The sequence below is a fragment of the Notamacropus eugenii genome, chromosome 4 (assembly GCF_028372415.1).
Source record: "Notamacropus eugenii isolate mMacEug1 chromosome 4, mMacEug1.pri_v2, whole genome shotgun sequence".
In the NCBI taxonomy this organism is placed as follows: Eukaryota; Metazoa; Chordata; class Mammalia; order Diprotodontia; family Macropodidae; genus Notamacropus; species Notamacropus eugenii.
In genome coordinates this window covers 53,277,333-53,291,957 of record NC_092875.1, presented here as the reverse complement: position 1 = coordinate 53,291,957, position 14,625 = coordinate 53,277,333, and the positions used below count along the sequence as shown (strand labels likewise).

At 38.5% G+C, this 14,625-nt stretch overlaps 1 protein-coding gene across 8 annotated transcripts in view; it reads right to left on the bottom strand.

Annotated features, from left to right (window-relative positions):
- ELAVL1 (ELAV like RNA binding protein 1) overlaps positions 1–14,625 on the bottom strand; it is a 78,998-nt gene that overhangs the window by 44,479 nt on the left and 19,894 nt on the right. For all 8 annotated transcript variants that reach the window (XM_072600980.1, XM_072600983.1, XM_072600985.1 and 5 more), the window contains one exon: positions 3,759–3,942. In XM_072600980.1, the coding sequence (XP_072457081.1) occupies positions 3,759–3,942 (184 nt within the window). The remainder of the gene's footprint in view (positions 1–3,758; positions 3,943–14,625) is intronic.

Genomic DNA, 14,625 nt, shown 5'->3' with positions numbered 1-14,625 from the left:
TCTCCATCTTTCCCCACAAAAACTGTGCAGCTAAAATCTAGGTTAAGAGACTGAAAACTAGGTTTAACCAAAACATTGCCTTGATTTTTCAGTTTAGTAAGCCTGTCAAAAAAGGCCATAAAGCTAGTCTGGCATGACCTGTTCTCCATAAACCAATGCTGGTTCTCTGTAATCATCACTTCCTGTTCTGGACATTCACCATTCATTTCTTTAATGCTCCATGCTAGAATTATCCCAAAAATAAAAGTTGGCCTCAGTGGCCAGACTTTGTAGACTATTTTCTTCCCTTCTCTAGTTCTGCCTTATCTCTCCTAATCTCCAGAATCTTTCACATATCACTAAGGGGCACTTAATAATCACAATGACCAGTTCTTCCACTACCCAAGGATGTGGTTCATCTAGGCCAAGTGACTAGAATTCATTCAGGGCAGCTAGAAGCACTCTTAATATCTCCTCATTTATCTTGGGCTTCACTCCTAGGTTAGACAGTTTGATTCTTTCATTCTCATTGCAAAGAACATTCTCCTTATAAGAAAAACAGAGACAAAATACTAAGTGCACAGCTTGGACTTTCTGTTGTCAGGCACCATCACCATTCCAATCACCCCAAGCCAGGGATCCACTTCTTTCTCGGATACAGCTTTCTCAGCTAACTTCTCCAGTTTCAGCTTATCCTCCTATGTAGTACTCCTGATATTTTTATGGGATCATCTGAAACTCACAGCCACCCCCTGGTTCTTGATCTTGCTTCCATCTTTTTAACGCGTATTTTAAAAACCAAAGTTTGCTGATGTCCCTGTGCATCCGTCCACATCACCTTGTTTAGATGACTTCCATTTTCCCTCTTCGATGGAATCTGTGTCTTCCCTTTGGGTCTTTGGGATTTCCCTCCTAGGACTTTCCCATTCCTCTTAGGCTGGCTTTCCCTGTAGAAATGGGGAATGCCAAGGGATCCTGCCCGGCACATCTTTGAATCTTTGGGAATCTGATTCTTCCAAATCTAAGGCATATGTCAGATAATACCAGCTTCCTTCTTCTTCTTCTCTGCCATAAACTTTAGGAGGGAGCCACCACTTCCAGGCAAAGTGCCCACCATTTCTAACCCCAGCCACCAGGCCTTCTTTGTTACTAGGAATTGGATCCAGAAATGATTTTCCCCATGTTGATTCCTCAATTTTTTGAAGGATGAAATTATGTGAATGTCAACAAATATTTATCAAGCATCTACTAAGTCAGGCAACATGCTAAGCACTGCAGAGACAAAGAAAAGCAAAGATTGCTGCCCTCAAAGAGCTCCCAGCTGAATGGTAAGGAGGACAGTATACTAATTATCACCAAAGCAGAACAAGAAGTTACTGGCTGTTCCACTTTGGCAGAGAATGCTTCAGGAGATAACAGGATAAATGAAATACCAATCATACCTTATCATGTCACTTTGCCAGGATTCAGATCTATTTCCCAAATTATCTTTTCCTTTCTTTGCCCAGATGATCTGCAGGATACACTTCACTGTATGCTTCTGCTTCTATTCCATTCAACCAAATATTGTCTATTGATTTCCCCCTCCAGTTCCTGGATTCCTCACATGAACATACCTTATTAGTATAAAATGGTACTACATCTATCCTTTTTACCTATCCCAATAAGCTACTTAATTGGTTGGTTGGCTGTTGTCCTTTATGCTCTAAGAAGACCAAAACATACCACTATGTTGGGATCGATGTACAGTTTGTCCAACAGTGGCTGATCAGACCAATACAAGCTTGCAAATCTCTAGTACAGATCAGACACAGATAGCTCATATGAAGATATTCAATATGATCCAGCCAGAGCCATGAGGTTATATGTCTCACTCCATTAAGTCTCAGTAATACCTACAAAGTTAAATTTGCCTCTCTGAATTAGGACCCCTGGTTTTCATACTTGTTGCCTAAATTTGGGGCACTGATGAGAAAATATATGAGGTTAGGGATCTTATGACTTGTTCCTTGGGATTTTTTCTTCTCTTATGAAGTTCTGGGTGTCTCTTCCGTCTTCCTTCATTGTGGCTACTCTCTGTAGTATTTAGCTTAGGGAATATTCATAGGCAATTTTCTTCCTCCCTCTTCCTTTTTTTCTTTAAATTTTCAGTTATAAATTCTCTTCCTCCTTCCACTCCTTCCCCACCCACTGAAAAGGCAAAAAATAGGATACCCATTACACATAAAAAGTCATGCAAAACATATATCTGCATTAACCATGTTAAAACCCTTTTGATTAGATTTACTACAGATCTAGCTAACAAGTCACTTAGCCAAAGCCCAGAGGACTCCTCATCTCTAAAATGATAGTGTTTGACTTAACTTATAAGATCCCTTCTTCCAGCTTTAGATCTACAGTTCTGTGATCCATATATAAGCTTGATAAACCTGTGCTAGACACCTCTGTAAACTGGTGTCCCGAGGTAAGAGTCTTTCTACTTGTATATTCTAAGTTACTGTCTGTATCACTTCCTGAGTCTCTCTTCTATTGCTCCTCCTTGTCACATTCTCAAGGCTGGAAAAGACTGCTGCTAGGAATGAATGTTATAAGGGAACATCCAAGATTTTTCCCCTTCACAAAGAATTTTATACTTTTCCTCTAAACTTGGATTTTACCTTCTACCTAAAGACAAAAGACCCTAAAGCTGTTGCTCATAGCTGCAGAGATGGCACTATGAAGCATGAAAGCCTCCAAGGAAGGGAGGAAGGACATTAGAGTAATATGGTTTCCAAGCCTTTTTAATTGAATTAGGGCTTGCACTGGTCATAAAACAAGTGGAAGAAGGGAAGGTATACAGACTCTTCCTTAGCTAAAGAAAGTCTAAAGTTCTAAGCTCCTACATACACACTGACATTGTACAAAAATGCCTAAATTTTATTTGTTGCTTTACTCTAAGTTCTGCAGATTCAACTTTACTGATAAACCAACAACTTCGTAGCCAAAAGAGGGCATTGGTAGGGAACACTTCTTCTTAGTGGATGACTATTTCCTTTCTTTTCAAAGAATTAAGTATTTTAAAGAGATGGCCTACATTCAAGGGGGATCCATATATAAACTAATAGACCCAGTGTTTTCTGTCTATGTTTAATGTTTAACCCTAATTTCCCTCCAGGCTTGAGAATTATTCTCATCAGAAGTCTTTTGTTTTAGAGTCACAACCTTCTTAGCAACACGTGCATATTTCCAGTTTGCTCTGGGGTTTGGGCTTGGGACCAGAAATCACCCAGAGTAACCCTTACAATCATATTCAGGGTGCTGATATTTTCTCAGCTCACAGAGGACACTTAAGCTTCTCATATGAACTTTCTTCCAAAAGAACAGAGAAGGAAGCAAATATATCTTGGAAACTGTAGTCTTCCCTACTCACATTTCTCTTGTCTGATGCTGGCATCCTTGTTTTAGCCATTTCCTCCTTCCTCATAGCTCGAGAAACCCTTTATTGAATTTTGTGATACCCTTATTTTTGCGCCACATCCCACACCCTTTCTCTATGCATGATTACATGAGTTTGCTATGTCAGGGAGCCAATTTCTCAATCATCTAACAAAAGTCAATGGGAAATAGAATTTGAAATTAAAAGAATTTCACTTTATAATCAACATTCAGCAATGTACCTGCTCTGTATATGGAGAGAGAACAGAATGTATATACGAGGAAGACATTCAAAATCTCTCTAATGGGAACTACTTAGAATGACTAATATAAATATGTTTTCACAAAAATGCCTAATTTTTTACCTGCTACTTTATCACGAATAAGTTTTGCAGACTCAACTTCACCAATACTGCTAAACAAACTTCGTAATTCATCCTGTGTCATGTTCTGAGGGAGGTAGTTGACAATTAAATTCGTTCTACCGATATCATCCCTGCAATCTTCAGCCATGTGATCTTCATAACCATTAGACATTTTATAAAATATCTGCAAAGAAAAAAAGTTAAATAAGTTCTGTGTATTCACACTGTGGTACATTAAGACAGAACCAACTCGTATATTTTCACTTAGAAACATTTAAAACCATAAATCCAACACTCTCTTCTAAGAGAGATCCTCCATGAAATTAAAAAACTCTTCCAATACCAAGCCATCTGAAAAGAAATATGGAATGTCTCTGAGGAACTTTCCCTATTTTTTCCTCTTCTCCAAATTATTATTGATGCCAGAGGCTAAAAATGTCAGTGACTAGATAATACTTATAAAAGAAGTAATACTGTCACGTACCCAGTCCCAAATCTCATCCATCACACATATCCCTGTACTACCCTTCCAGTTTACTGGTGGACAGAGGATAATAATTATACTAAATTGTAATATTTCTGGCAAGAAGTTCTTCTCCCTCTTCATTCTCAGAAGTCAATTTGAAGATCCACAAATTCTGAATGAAGAAACTGTTTTCAGAATCTAGGGACTCTGTTTGTTTGGTCAGTTGGCTGCATATAATCTTACGTTCTTCCCAATCAAAAGTAAATCTAAGAGGGGCAGCTAGGAGGTACAGTGGATAGAATACCAGCCCTGAAGTCAGGAGGACCTGAATTGAAAACTGCCCTCTGACACTTAACTATCTGTGTGACACTGGGCAAGTCACTTAACCCTGATAAGGAGGAAAGGAAAGAGGAAGGGAGGGAGTGAGGGAGGGTGGAAGGGAGGGAGGGAGGGAGGGAGGGAGGAAGGAAGGAAGGAAGGAAGGAAGGAAGGAAGGAAGGAAGGAAGGAAGGAAGGAAGGAAGGAAGAAAATTTTAAAAGTTTGAATGTTATCAGCTAATCCTATTAAGATAGATTTAAAAGGCCAGCATAATACACACTGAACGACAGAAATGGAATTTCAAATACTTCAACAGGCTGAAACCATAATCAAAACAAAACCATACAGAAAAATCCACAAGGGAAAACAATGTAAAATCATCCTGGAAATAATAAGTTAAATTGTGAAAACTAAAAAGAAGAAATTGAACATGGATAAAAGTAAAGCCACTCACATAAAAAAGAAAATCAAGCATGAAAGTATAGAATGGCAGAGTCTCACTCTGACAAAAACTCATATTGAAAAAGACTGGGGATTTTAGTTGTGTAGAAAGTCAATTTGGAAAGAGGCAGAGGAGTGTCCCAAGTGATATTTAATAAAAAGTCCTTGTGTTGCTTAATACTCAATCAATTATTTTGATAAATATCTAGATGGCATATTTATAGTCAAGATGGAAGAAGATCTTAATAGGTGACAACATTGGGCCAAAATCCAAGAACATGAAATCTTGGAAAGATGTAAAGTCTTGTACCATGTTCAAAAAAATCAGCTTCACAAGTGGCAAAGCTACTACTATATAGCAGTTTGTCTGAAAAAGATATGGGGTTTTAGGTGCTAAACTACAAACTACGTATAAGGCCATACTATGTTATGGCAGCAAAAAAGCATCAAGAGGTCAGACTACATTAGGAGAAGCATACTGTCCAGATGACAGTACCTCTGCTGTCAGTCTTGATTAGTCTACATTTGGAGTATAGTATTTAATTCTGGAAATCACATTTTAGGAAAGGCCCTCATAAGCTGAAATGTCCAAAGGCAGGTGACCAGAGTGATGAAATGTCAGACTCATTCAGCATTTATGAAGCACCTACTATGTATTAGACCCTGGAAATACAAAGATATACATTCCCTGCCCTTAAGGAGCATATTCTATCTGAAGAAAACAGCATGTACAGTAAACACAACGTATATGCAAAGTAAATAAAAGAAATTCTTGTGGGAGCAGTGGAGGGTGGGGTAAGGAGACTACAAAAGAACAGCAAAAGCTTAATGTAGGGGATGGCACTGAGCTAAGATTCTGAGAGACAGAGGTCATGGAGGATAGACTGCACAAAGGCACAGGAACAAGAAAGGGAATGCTAGAAGCAGCTGGGCTAGAATATAGACTGCATATGGAGAATGTGAAATCATTCTGGAAAGATGGGCTGGAGCCAAATTGTGATGTGCATTTTATCCACTGAAGTTTCTCGAACAGGGAAGTTATGGGATCTCAGAAGATCAATTTGGCAGCCATGTCAAGGATGGATCAGAGAGGAGAGATTAGGGGCAAAAAAACCAATAAGAAGACTACTGTGGTGGCCTAGAAGAGAAATGATAAGGGCTTGAATTAAGGTGGTAACTATGTAAATGGAAAGAAGAGGATGATATGGGAAACGTGAACCTAGAATTAACAAGATTTGGTAACTGTGATTAGTTATAGAGGATGAGGCAGAGGTAAGAGTTGAAGACAATTCTGAAGCTGCCTATTTGAGAGTTCTCAATAGAAATAGGTAAGTTAGGAGGAGGGGTGAGTTTTCAGGAAAATATAATGATTTCTGTTTTAGACAGTGACATTGAAATCCCTATGGGACATTCAGTTGGAGTTCTCCAATAGGCAATCAGTGATGCAGAATTAGAACTAAAGGGAGAGTCAGGCTAAACACATGAATCTGAGAGTCCTCGGCATAGAGATGATAAAGTAAACATAAAAATTGATAAGATCAGCAAGGAGGGGTGGGGTAGAGAAAGAAGAGGGCCTAAACAGAGTCTTAGAGGATACCCATGGTTAGGGAACAGGAGAAAATGATGATCCAGTAAGGAAGACTTAGGCCAGACACATAAGAAGAGAAGCAGAAAAAAGCAGTGTCACAAAAATTCAGCAAAAATAGAATGCCCAAGAAGAAGAAGTGATTAACAGTGTCAAATGTAGAAATTTTAGGAAAAATTAGGAATGAGACTCCTCATTGCCTACTGAATAAAAACTAAATTTTTTAATGCAATTGTCCAAGTGGCTAAGATTTGAAAACCAAATTCCCCATCAATTGGGGAATGGCTAAACAATAGCTTGTTTATGATTGTATATGATTGGAATGGAAATTCTATAAGAATTTGAAATATAAGAAATGACAAGCAGGATGATTTCAGAAAAACCTGGGAAGACTTACATGAACTGATGCACAGGGAACAGAACCAGAACACCGTACACAGTAATAGCAACATTATATGATGAATTGTGAATGACTTAGCTATTCTCAGCAATACAATAATCTTTCCAAAGGACTCTTGATAAAACACGCTATCCACCTCCAGAAAAAAAACTGATATTGTCTGAAGCATATTATTTTTCTCTTTCTTCCTTTCTATTTCGTCTTCCTTCCTTTCTTTCTTTCTCAAATCTTCTTACACAAAATGACTAAAATGGAAGTGTTTTATGATTGCCAGGCATAACCTATATCAGATTGCTTGTCATCTCTGAGAGGAGGGGAAAGAAGGGGAATTTGGAACTTAAAATTTAAAAAAAAAAAAGCTAAGAGCTGTTTTAACACATAATTGGCGAAAAGAGTAAAGTATTATTATTTTTTTAACATCTAGCGGCCAAGGCCCTCAACAACCTGGCTCTGACTTACCTTTCCAGATTTTCTCTCATTAATTCCTTTCATGAACTTTATATCCTAACAATTGAAAATCTGCTCCCTAAACTCATCCTACCCTCCTCTACCCCTATGTCTTTTCTCATGCCACTTTTTATGCCTGAAATACACATCTGTCCATCTCACATCACTGTCCCCTCCCCCACCAAGTTTCCCCATCCTCTCATGGCAATTTTGAGCATTCTTGAATATCTAACTCAAATGCTATCTTCTTCATGAAGTATTCTCTCTTCATCCCAAGTAGAAGAGAATTCCTATTTCCTAAAATCTCTAAAGAATACTAAACACATTGCAATTTGTAATGTAGTTATTTGTCTCAGTTCTAGCTATCTTATTAGATTACAAGCTCCTTGAGGGCAAAGACTACTCACATCTTTAGCCCCAGCAGTGTCTTAAACATAGGAAGTGCTTAATAAAGTATAAGCTCCTTAAAAGCAAAAATCCTATGTTGTTTCTTTATATCCTTCCAAGGGTCTAGTTTATTGAATGAAGGCATAAATTCATACCTCTGGAGAAAAGGAAGAGAGAAAGAGGAATCTCAGGAGATGGTTATTACAAAAAAGAAATACTTTGTCTTTTCAATGGGCAAGAGAATAAGTGGAGGGAGAGGGTGAAGAACTGAAAATAAAACTGAATTTAAAAAAATAAAAACTTTTTAAAGAAAGAAAAAATATGACACTGGGTACCTTTGGTCAGCTGTTGAGAGGTGACCAAACGTGATCCTTGAATTGTCTTTAGGCTATAATTTGCCTGTGGATCAAAGAAGTCCATCACAGAATACCTTCAGGTCATCTTCACTTATATGTGTGATACATCATAACCAATTCAACCTGTTCCTTCCTCTCCTTCCCCACTTCCAACCTAGCAAAAAGTGACTTGTATTCCCCATTCCTCTTTAAGGTACTTATCTTCTCCCAGTCAAAACACCGGTTAAGAAACTTATTTCATCTTCTTCATGTATTCCATTCAATCTATTCAATCTCTCAATAAATACTTAGGCTTAGCAAATAAATAAAGCACACTGATTAGAAATTATTATAATGACAAGCAAAGTAGGATCTTTTGCTGTTTTTATTTTAAACAATCAAGTGCCTCTGACTGAACCTTGCTTTTGATTAATCAAAAAAATCTTTAATAAGAAACTATATATTTTGTAGAGAGAGTTTTAACCAGACATATGCAAGTGGGCTCTAACCAATCAGATACATATGGGCTCCAGCCAATCAGATGCAGAGCAGAACTGTATATAAAGAGAGCCAGAGCTGAGAGAAGCAGACATGAAGAGAGCCAGCATTGAAAGGGTAAGCCAGCATTGAAAAGAAGACAGCTGAGAGGAGACCTCTGATAGCATAGAGAAAGCCCTCTGACAGCCAAGAGGAAGTCCTATCTGTTGATCTGTGGTGATTTCTCAGACAGAAGTCCTGTCTGTTGGTATTTATGAGTGGATTGAGATAATGGTGCTAATGGTGTATGTTAGTATTGTTACTGCCCTGCTGAGCTATTTTCCTAGAGACAGAAAAGCTGCAGAGTGGAGCAGTGCCCATGAGTTGGGACAAGGAGCAGGAGCACACAGCTGCCTACATGTGAATCCAGGCAAAGAGTCCGGAGTGGTCAGCTCACAGAGGAAGAGCCATGGGACTTGGAAGTCAACTTCGAGTTAAGATGAAAGAGGACTTTACTTGTATATTTGATATTGATTAAAGACATTGTTCTTACTGAGACCTAGGGGTGGATAATGTGGTATTCTGAAAAAGGACTTTACTTGGATACCTGGTATTGATTTAGGATGTTGTTACTGTTATGAGATATGTAATGATTGAATGATGTGTTTTACTTAAGGATGGTTGATATGAATGTCATGCTTTACTTTACAGAACAATGCTTAGTTTGTTGCTGAATAGAGAGTTCGTTATACTATGAAATTAGACCCTTGAAATCATTCACAGCAACAGTCCTCAGGTGTGCTGACTGTGACTGGTGTTACACTTATTTCCATCTATTCATTAAAGCACTTCAACCATTCACTAAGACAGAAATCCCAGTACCTGTTTTTTTCCTGACCCTGACAAAAGTATGACTTAAGACAACTAAGACTGAACAATTCAGCAAGTTTATTAAGTACTTAATTAGTTCCAAGGCAGTGTCTAAGGCATTCAGAATACAAAGAGAAAAATGAAAATAAGTGCTCCCTTTCAAGCAATCATTCAGAAAATTTTTACTATGTACCTGCCATATAGCAGGCAAGGAATTCACATTCAGAGGGAAAACAACATACACCCAGATGAGCAAATATAAAACATTTACAAAATAAGTTCAGAATAATTGGGGAGACTGATAACTGGAGAAGAAAGGAAAGGTCCCTTGAATACAGTAAAGGCTTCCAAGAAAGATGATGAGCTATTCCAAAGAGAGGGTATAACCACTGCAAAGCAAAAAACACAGGGACAGAGTATTTATATATGAGGAATAACAAGTTGTGTTTAGCTAGACATGGAATATGTAGGCAGAATAATGTGAAATCAGCTTAGAAAGAGGTTGGAGCCAGATTGGTAACTATTTACCTAACTATCCACCTAGAGCCAATCATCTTATTGTTATATTAAAATTTATATAAGTAACTCACCATGTCCTGGTGAGTTTGGTATCCTACAGTGAGAGCCCAGTCAGGTGCTGGGCTGACAGATGTTTCCAACCTGCTGCAGAAAGATTCAGCAGATTTCCCACTCAACAGCAGCCCCTCCACCCAAGGGACCCATAGCTCCAGAGCCACCAGGGCTCCACTGTCTTGAGCAGCAGTCTGGGGACTTCTGCTGTATACTCTGGCTCATATATTTCCACACATATTTCTTGTTCCTCTCAATCTGGGAACCCAGGAAAGAGCCAGGTTTGTCCTGAGCTTGGATATGAGTAGATGGCATAAGAAATCAAGCCCTTCCCCTGTACTTGGGCAGAAAGTTTATCTTCTACAGTTTGCCTGTCTGGTCCATTAGGACTCAGAAGACTGGTATTCTATCTAGCCCCAGCAAGCAATAGCCAAGGAAATGCTGAAAGCAAGGCTCAGTGAACTTCACTCTTCTCTCCTTCCTCCTGAAACTCCAGAGTCTGCGTAATAATAAGGTATGGGTGATGTCTGGGGAGGACATGTTGAATATCTCTGGATTAAAGCCCACTTTGAGTTTTTTGGTTTTAATATTTGATTCATTCACATTTAGTTGGGAAGATGCAAATCTATTTAGTGTTTGGAAATCAAACAAAGGCTTTGATTTGTCATTTTGACCTGGGCTGATTTCTCATCTATAATGTTTTTTATTACTGTTTGAGCCAGATGATAAATTTTGTTTCTGCAGATGTTGCTTCCATTTGATGACATATCAATGACATATTTGATGACAAACCTACTGAGCTTCTGACAATTTTGGAGATCCTTCAAATAAATTTAGTAGGTATTGGTACAAGGATCTAGGTCATCTGTCACTATTGTTCTGCTCTCTAAGTCTTAAAGATGATGACAGTTTTAGAATCTGGCCAAGTGTCCATCAACACTTCTAGTTTAAATGGATTCCTGTGGTTAATGAGGAAGACTGTCATAAAGCTGAGAAGTTACCATTTGACCTCTGCCTGAGGATCTCCACCTCCCAAAACAGTTCACTTCATGTCTGGATAGCTCTAATTGCTATGAAATAGAATCTTAACAATTGCTATGAAATAGAACATGCTCTTTAAGCACAGTGACTACCTTATATTTGTATTTATAGGCCCAGCATCTAACATAGTACCTGGAATATAGTGAGTGCTAAATAAACGCTTATTAGTTGATTCAAGTTTTCCTTCTATCAGACCTTGCTTGATGCTTTACTGAGAAAATAGAGGTCACTTGCAGGGAGCTCTCTCTTATCCCATTCTCTACAGTCTTACACTATTTAGTTCTCATCCCCCACTTGTTCCTCTTTTATTCCAGTCTCTGATTCAGATGCAGCCCTTCTCCTCTGTAAGGTCAAGCTCTTTAGAGCCTTAATTTACAACTGCTTTATCCTTAATCCTATGGCCCTGTCTTGTCTCGAAGATTGAGTCCTCAATCATCCCCCTTCTCTAATTTCTTTGTATCTATGATTCCGTCCTACTGCCTTCCTTGGACTCAGATTGTTAAGGACTTTAAATGTCAAACAGAAGAGACCATTTTATCCTAGAGGCAACAAGAAGCCACTGACACTTCCTGGGAAAGGAAGTGCCATGATCAGACCTGTGCTTTAGGAAAATTATTTTGGCAAAAGTATGTAGTGAGACCAATAAGAAGGCTATTAAAATAGGTCAGGCAAGAGAGTAATTAAGGACCTGAATTTTAGGTTAATGTTTGTGTGGGTGGGAAGAAAGAAAGGAATGGGTATGAGAGATGTGGAGAGAGAACTGTCAAGGTTTGGCAACTAAATGAATATAAAGAGTGAGAAAGAGGGATAAGTTTAATATAACTGAAGTTATGAATCTGAGATATTGGAAGAATGGGGATGCCTTTGACAGAAATAGGGACATTAGGAAGAGAAATGAGTTTTAGGAAAGAGAATGAGCTCCATTTTAATCATGTTGAATTTGAAATGTCTATGGGGGATCCAGGTGCAGCAGACAGTTGGTGATGCAGAACTCAGCAGAGAGATTAGGACTGGACACGTAGTTTTGGAAGTAATCTTCATAGTGATAACTGAACCTAGAGGGGATGATGAGACAAGATCACCACAAGGACTCAGAACTAAGCTCTCAAGTAAACCTATGGTTAGGGACAGGCGGATATAGGGGATGATCCAGCAAAGGGGACTAAGGAAGAGTAGTCAGACAAAGAAGGATGAAGAACAGTATGTGAAACACCAGGGAAGAGAAATATTTACAAAGAGTATATGGTCAAATGCTACAGAGTTCAAGAACCTGACAACTCAGAAAAGGACAATAGATTTACTAATCCAATTTAACATTCCTAGGCTGTGAGATCAGAAAGTCTTAGAGATCATCAGGTGAAATCTCCTTATTTTAAGAGTCATCAGCTGAGGAGAGGTAGGGCTGTGTAGTAGAAGGAGAAACAGTTTCCAATACAGGAGACCTAAGTGCCAGTCCTGCCTGACACATGCTACCTATGCAACTCTAGGCAAGTTGTTTAACTTCTCAGTTCTCCAAGCAACTAAGACCATTAAATTATACAAAAATTGCTGGTCTGTCTTAGTAGGGGGAATTTCATCACAAAGAGTTCCATATTCCAATGAAATCACAGATACAAACTCTCCTATTCATACGTCCGAAAAAGAAAAACAAAACCCTGGAAAGGGAAAGTAACTTTCCCAAGGTCCCTCAGCTACTATGATGAAAGCTAAAAAGCTTCAAACAAACCCAGGTCTTCAGACCCTGAGTTAAGTGTTCTTTCCATTACACCATGGTACTATTAGATGAGTAAAAATAAAAATAATAGCTAGCATTTATAGAGTATCTACTATTTGCCAGGCACAAAGCAAAAGACTTTACAATTACCTCATTTGATCCGCACAACACCTGAGGGATGGAGGTACTGTTATTACCCCTATTTTACAATCAAAGAAAACTAAGGCAAACACAGGTGAAGTGATTTGCCCAGGGTCCCATAGCTAATAAGTACCTGAGGCTGCATTTGACCTCAGGTGTTCTTCACTCCAGGGCTAGCGTTCCATCCACTGAGCCCTCTTACTACCATAGATTACTTGAGGAAATATGCAAAAATTCTAAAATACTAACCTGTTCTCTTGGGCAGAGTAATGAGGCATAAGAGAGGAAGTCTGGCATAATAGATACTGTGCAGGGTTTAGAGTTATGAAGATCTGGGTTCAAATGCTTCCTCTGACTTGACAGGTTAGAGAACCTGAGCAGGTCACTACACCTCTATGTGCCCAAGGCAATTTCCTGGGACTTCTACTAAATCATGGTTGGTTGGCTGGTTGGTTGGTTGGTTGAGAGAATTCCCACAAGGAGGACCTCACCATGACAAAATACTTTATGTGATACAGAAGAGAAAGCACAAACCAGAATTCTCATCCCTTGCAAACTAAAGTCAATATTAATAATGCCCTTCTTCACAAAGAGGACTTGTTCTGAGTTTTACTGTGAGCATCACTAATGTCTCTCATATCCTTGGCCTTGCTGGAAGACATCATTCCATTCTAATACTAAGAGCAGGTCAATGCCAGGATAAAGACTACGTAATACACACAGACCTGTAAAATTCAAACACATTCTCTCTCACTAAGAAGCAGTAATGATTAGGAAACCTCAGTTCAAACATTTAATTAACAGAAGTGTAAATTATCTTTCCACCTAGGAAATTACTTTTAAAAAAGTTCCAGTGAAGATTATAACAAACTGAAAAGAATTTCTAATATTTTGGAGATCCAGTATAAAAGAATGTGCTGGAAACTCATCCAGAATGAGAAGAAATCCTGAGGAAGCTCCCAGCTAATTAAAAATAGCCCCAGCTGTGGGGCTCATCAGATCCACCTCTTAGCCAAAGATGTCACTGTTAGTGCTACAGAAAGAAAGGCCGATATTGTCTAAACTGCAACGTTTCCAACAAACATGTTTCAGCTCTGAAAAAACAGGAAGAAATGAACCAACTCTCCCACAAATCTTTCCACAGAAGTCAGTAAAGGAATGTTTGGAGGCATTATCAAGGACTGTTCCAATGGTCATCTGGGAGTAAAACTGTGTCAAAGTAAACGGCCATGTCATGAAAAAGTTCCCCAATATTAGGCTTAAAGGATACATGCTGACTACTTCCACAGCTTGAGCAAAATGCAAGAAAAATTAGTTTCACTGGTGATGTTGCAGAAATTTAGAAAAAAGAAGCAAGCAGTGGAAAGAGAACATATACCAGTCTGCAAAGAAATCATCTTCCAAACATTCATTTATAGTGATTATTTGAAAACTAGACCAAATATTCCTTATTGATTTAATATGATTAAAGTCCCATCTGGTTTAAGAAAATCTATTTAAGCCATCAGGTATTTGTTAAGTCCCTCAATTTCGGACTGTGTTCAGGGTCTGAGAATAAAGAATATTTGAACAAATACCATTATAAAGTCCAGTTTGATTCACTAAGGCTATTACCATGTACCATTGAGGTGGAAGGGGATATACATATATCTGTATATATATATATATATATAT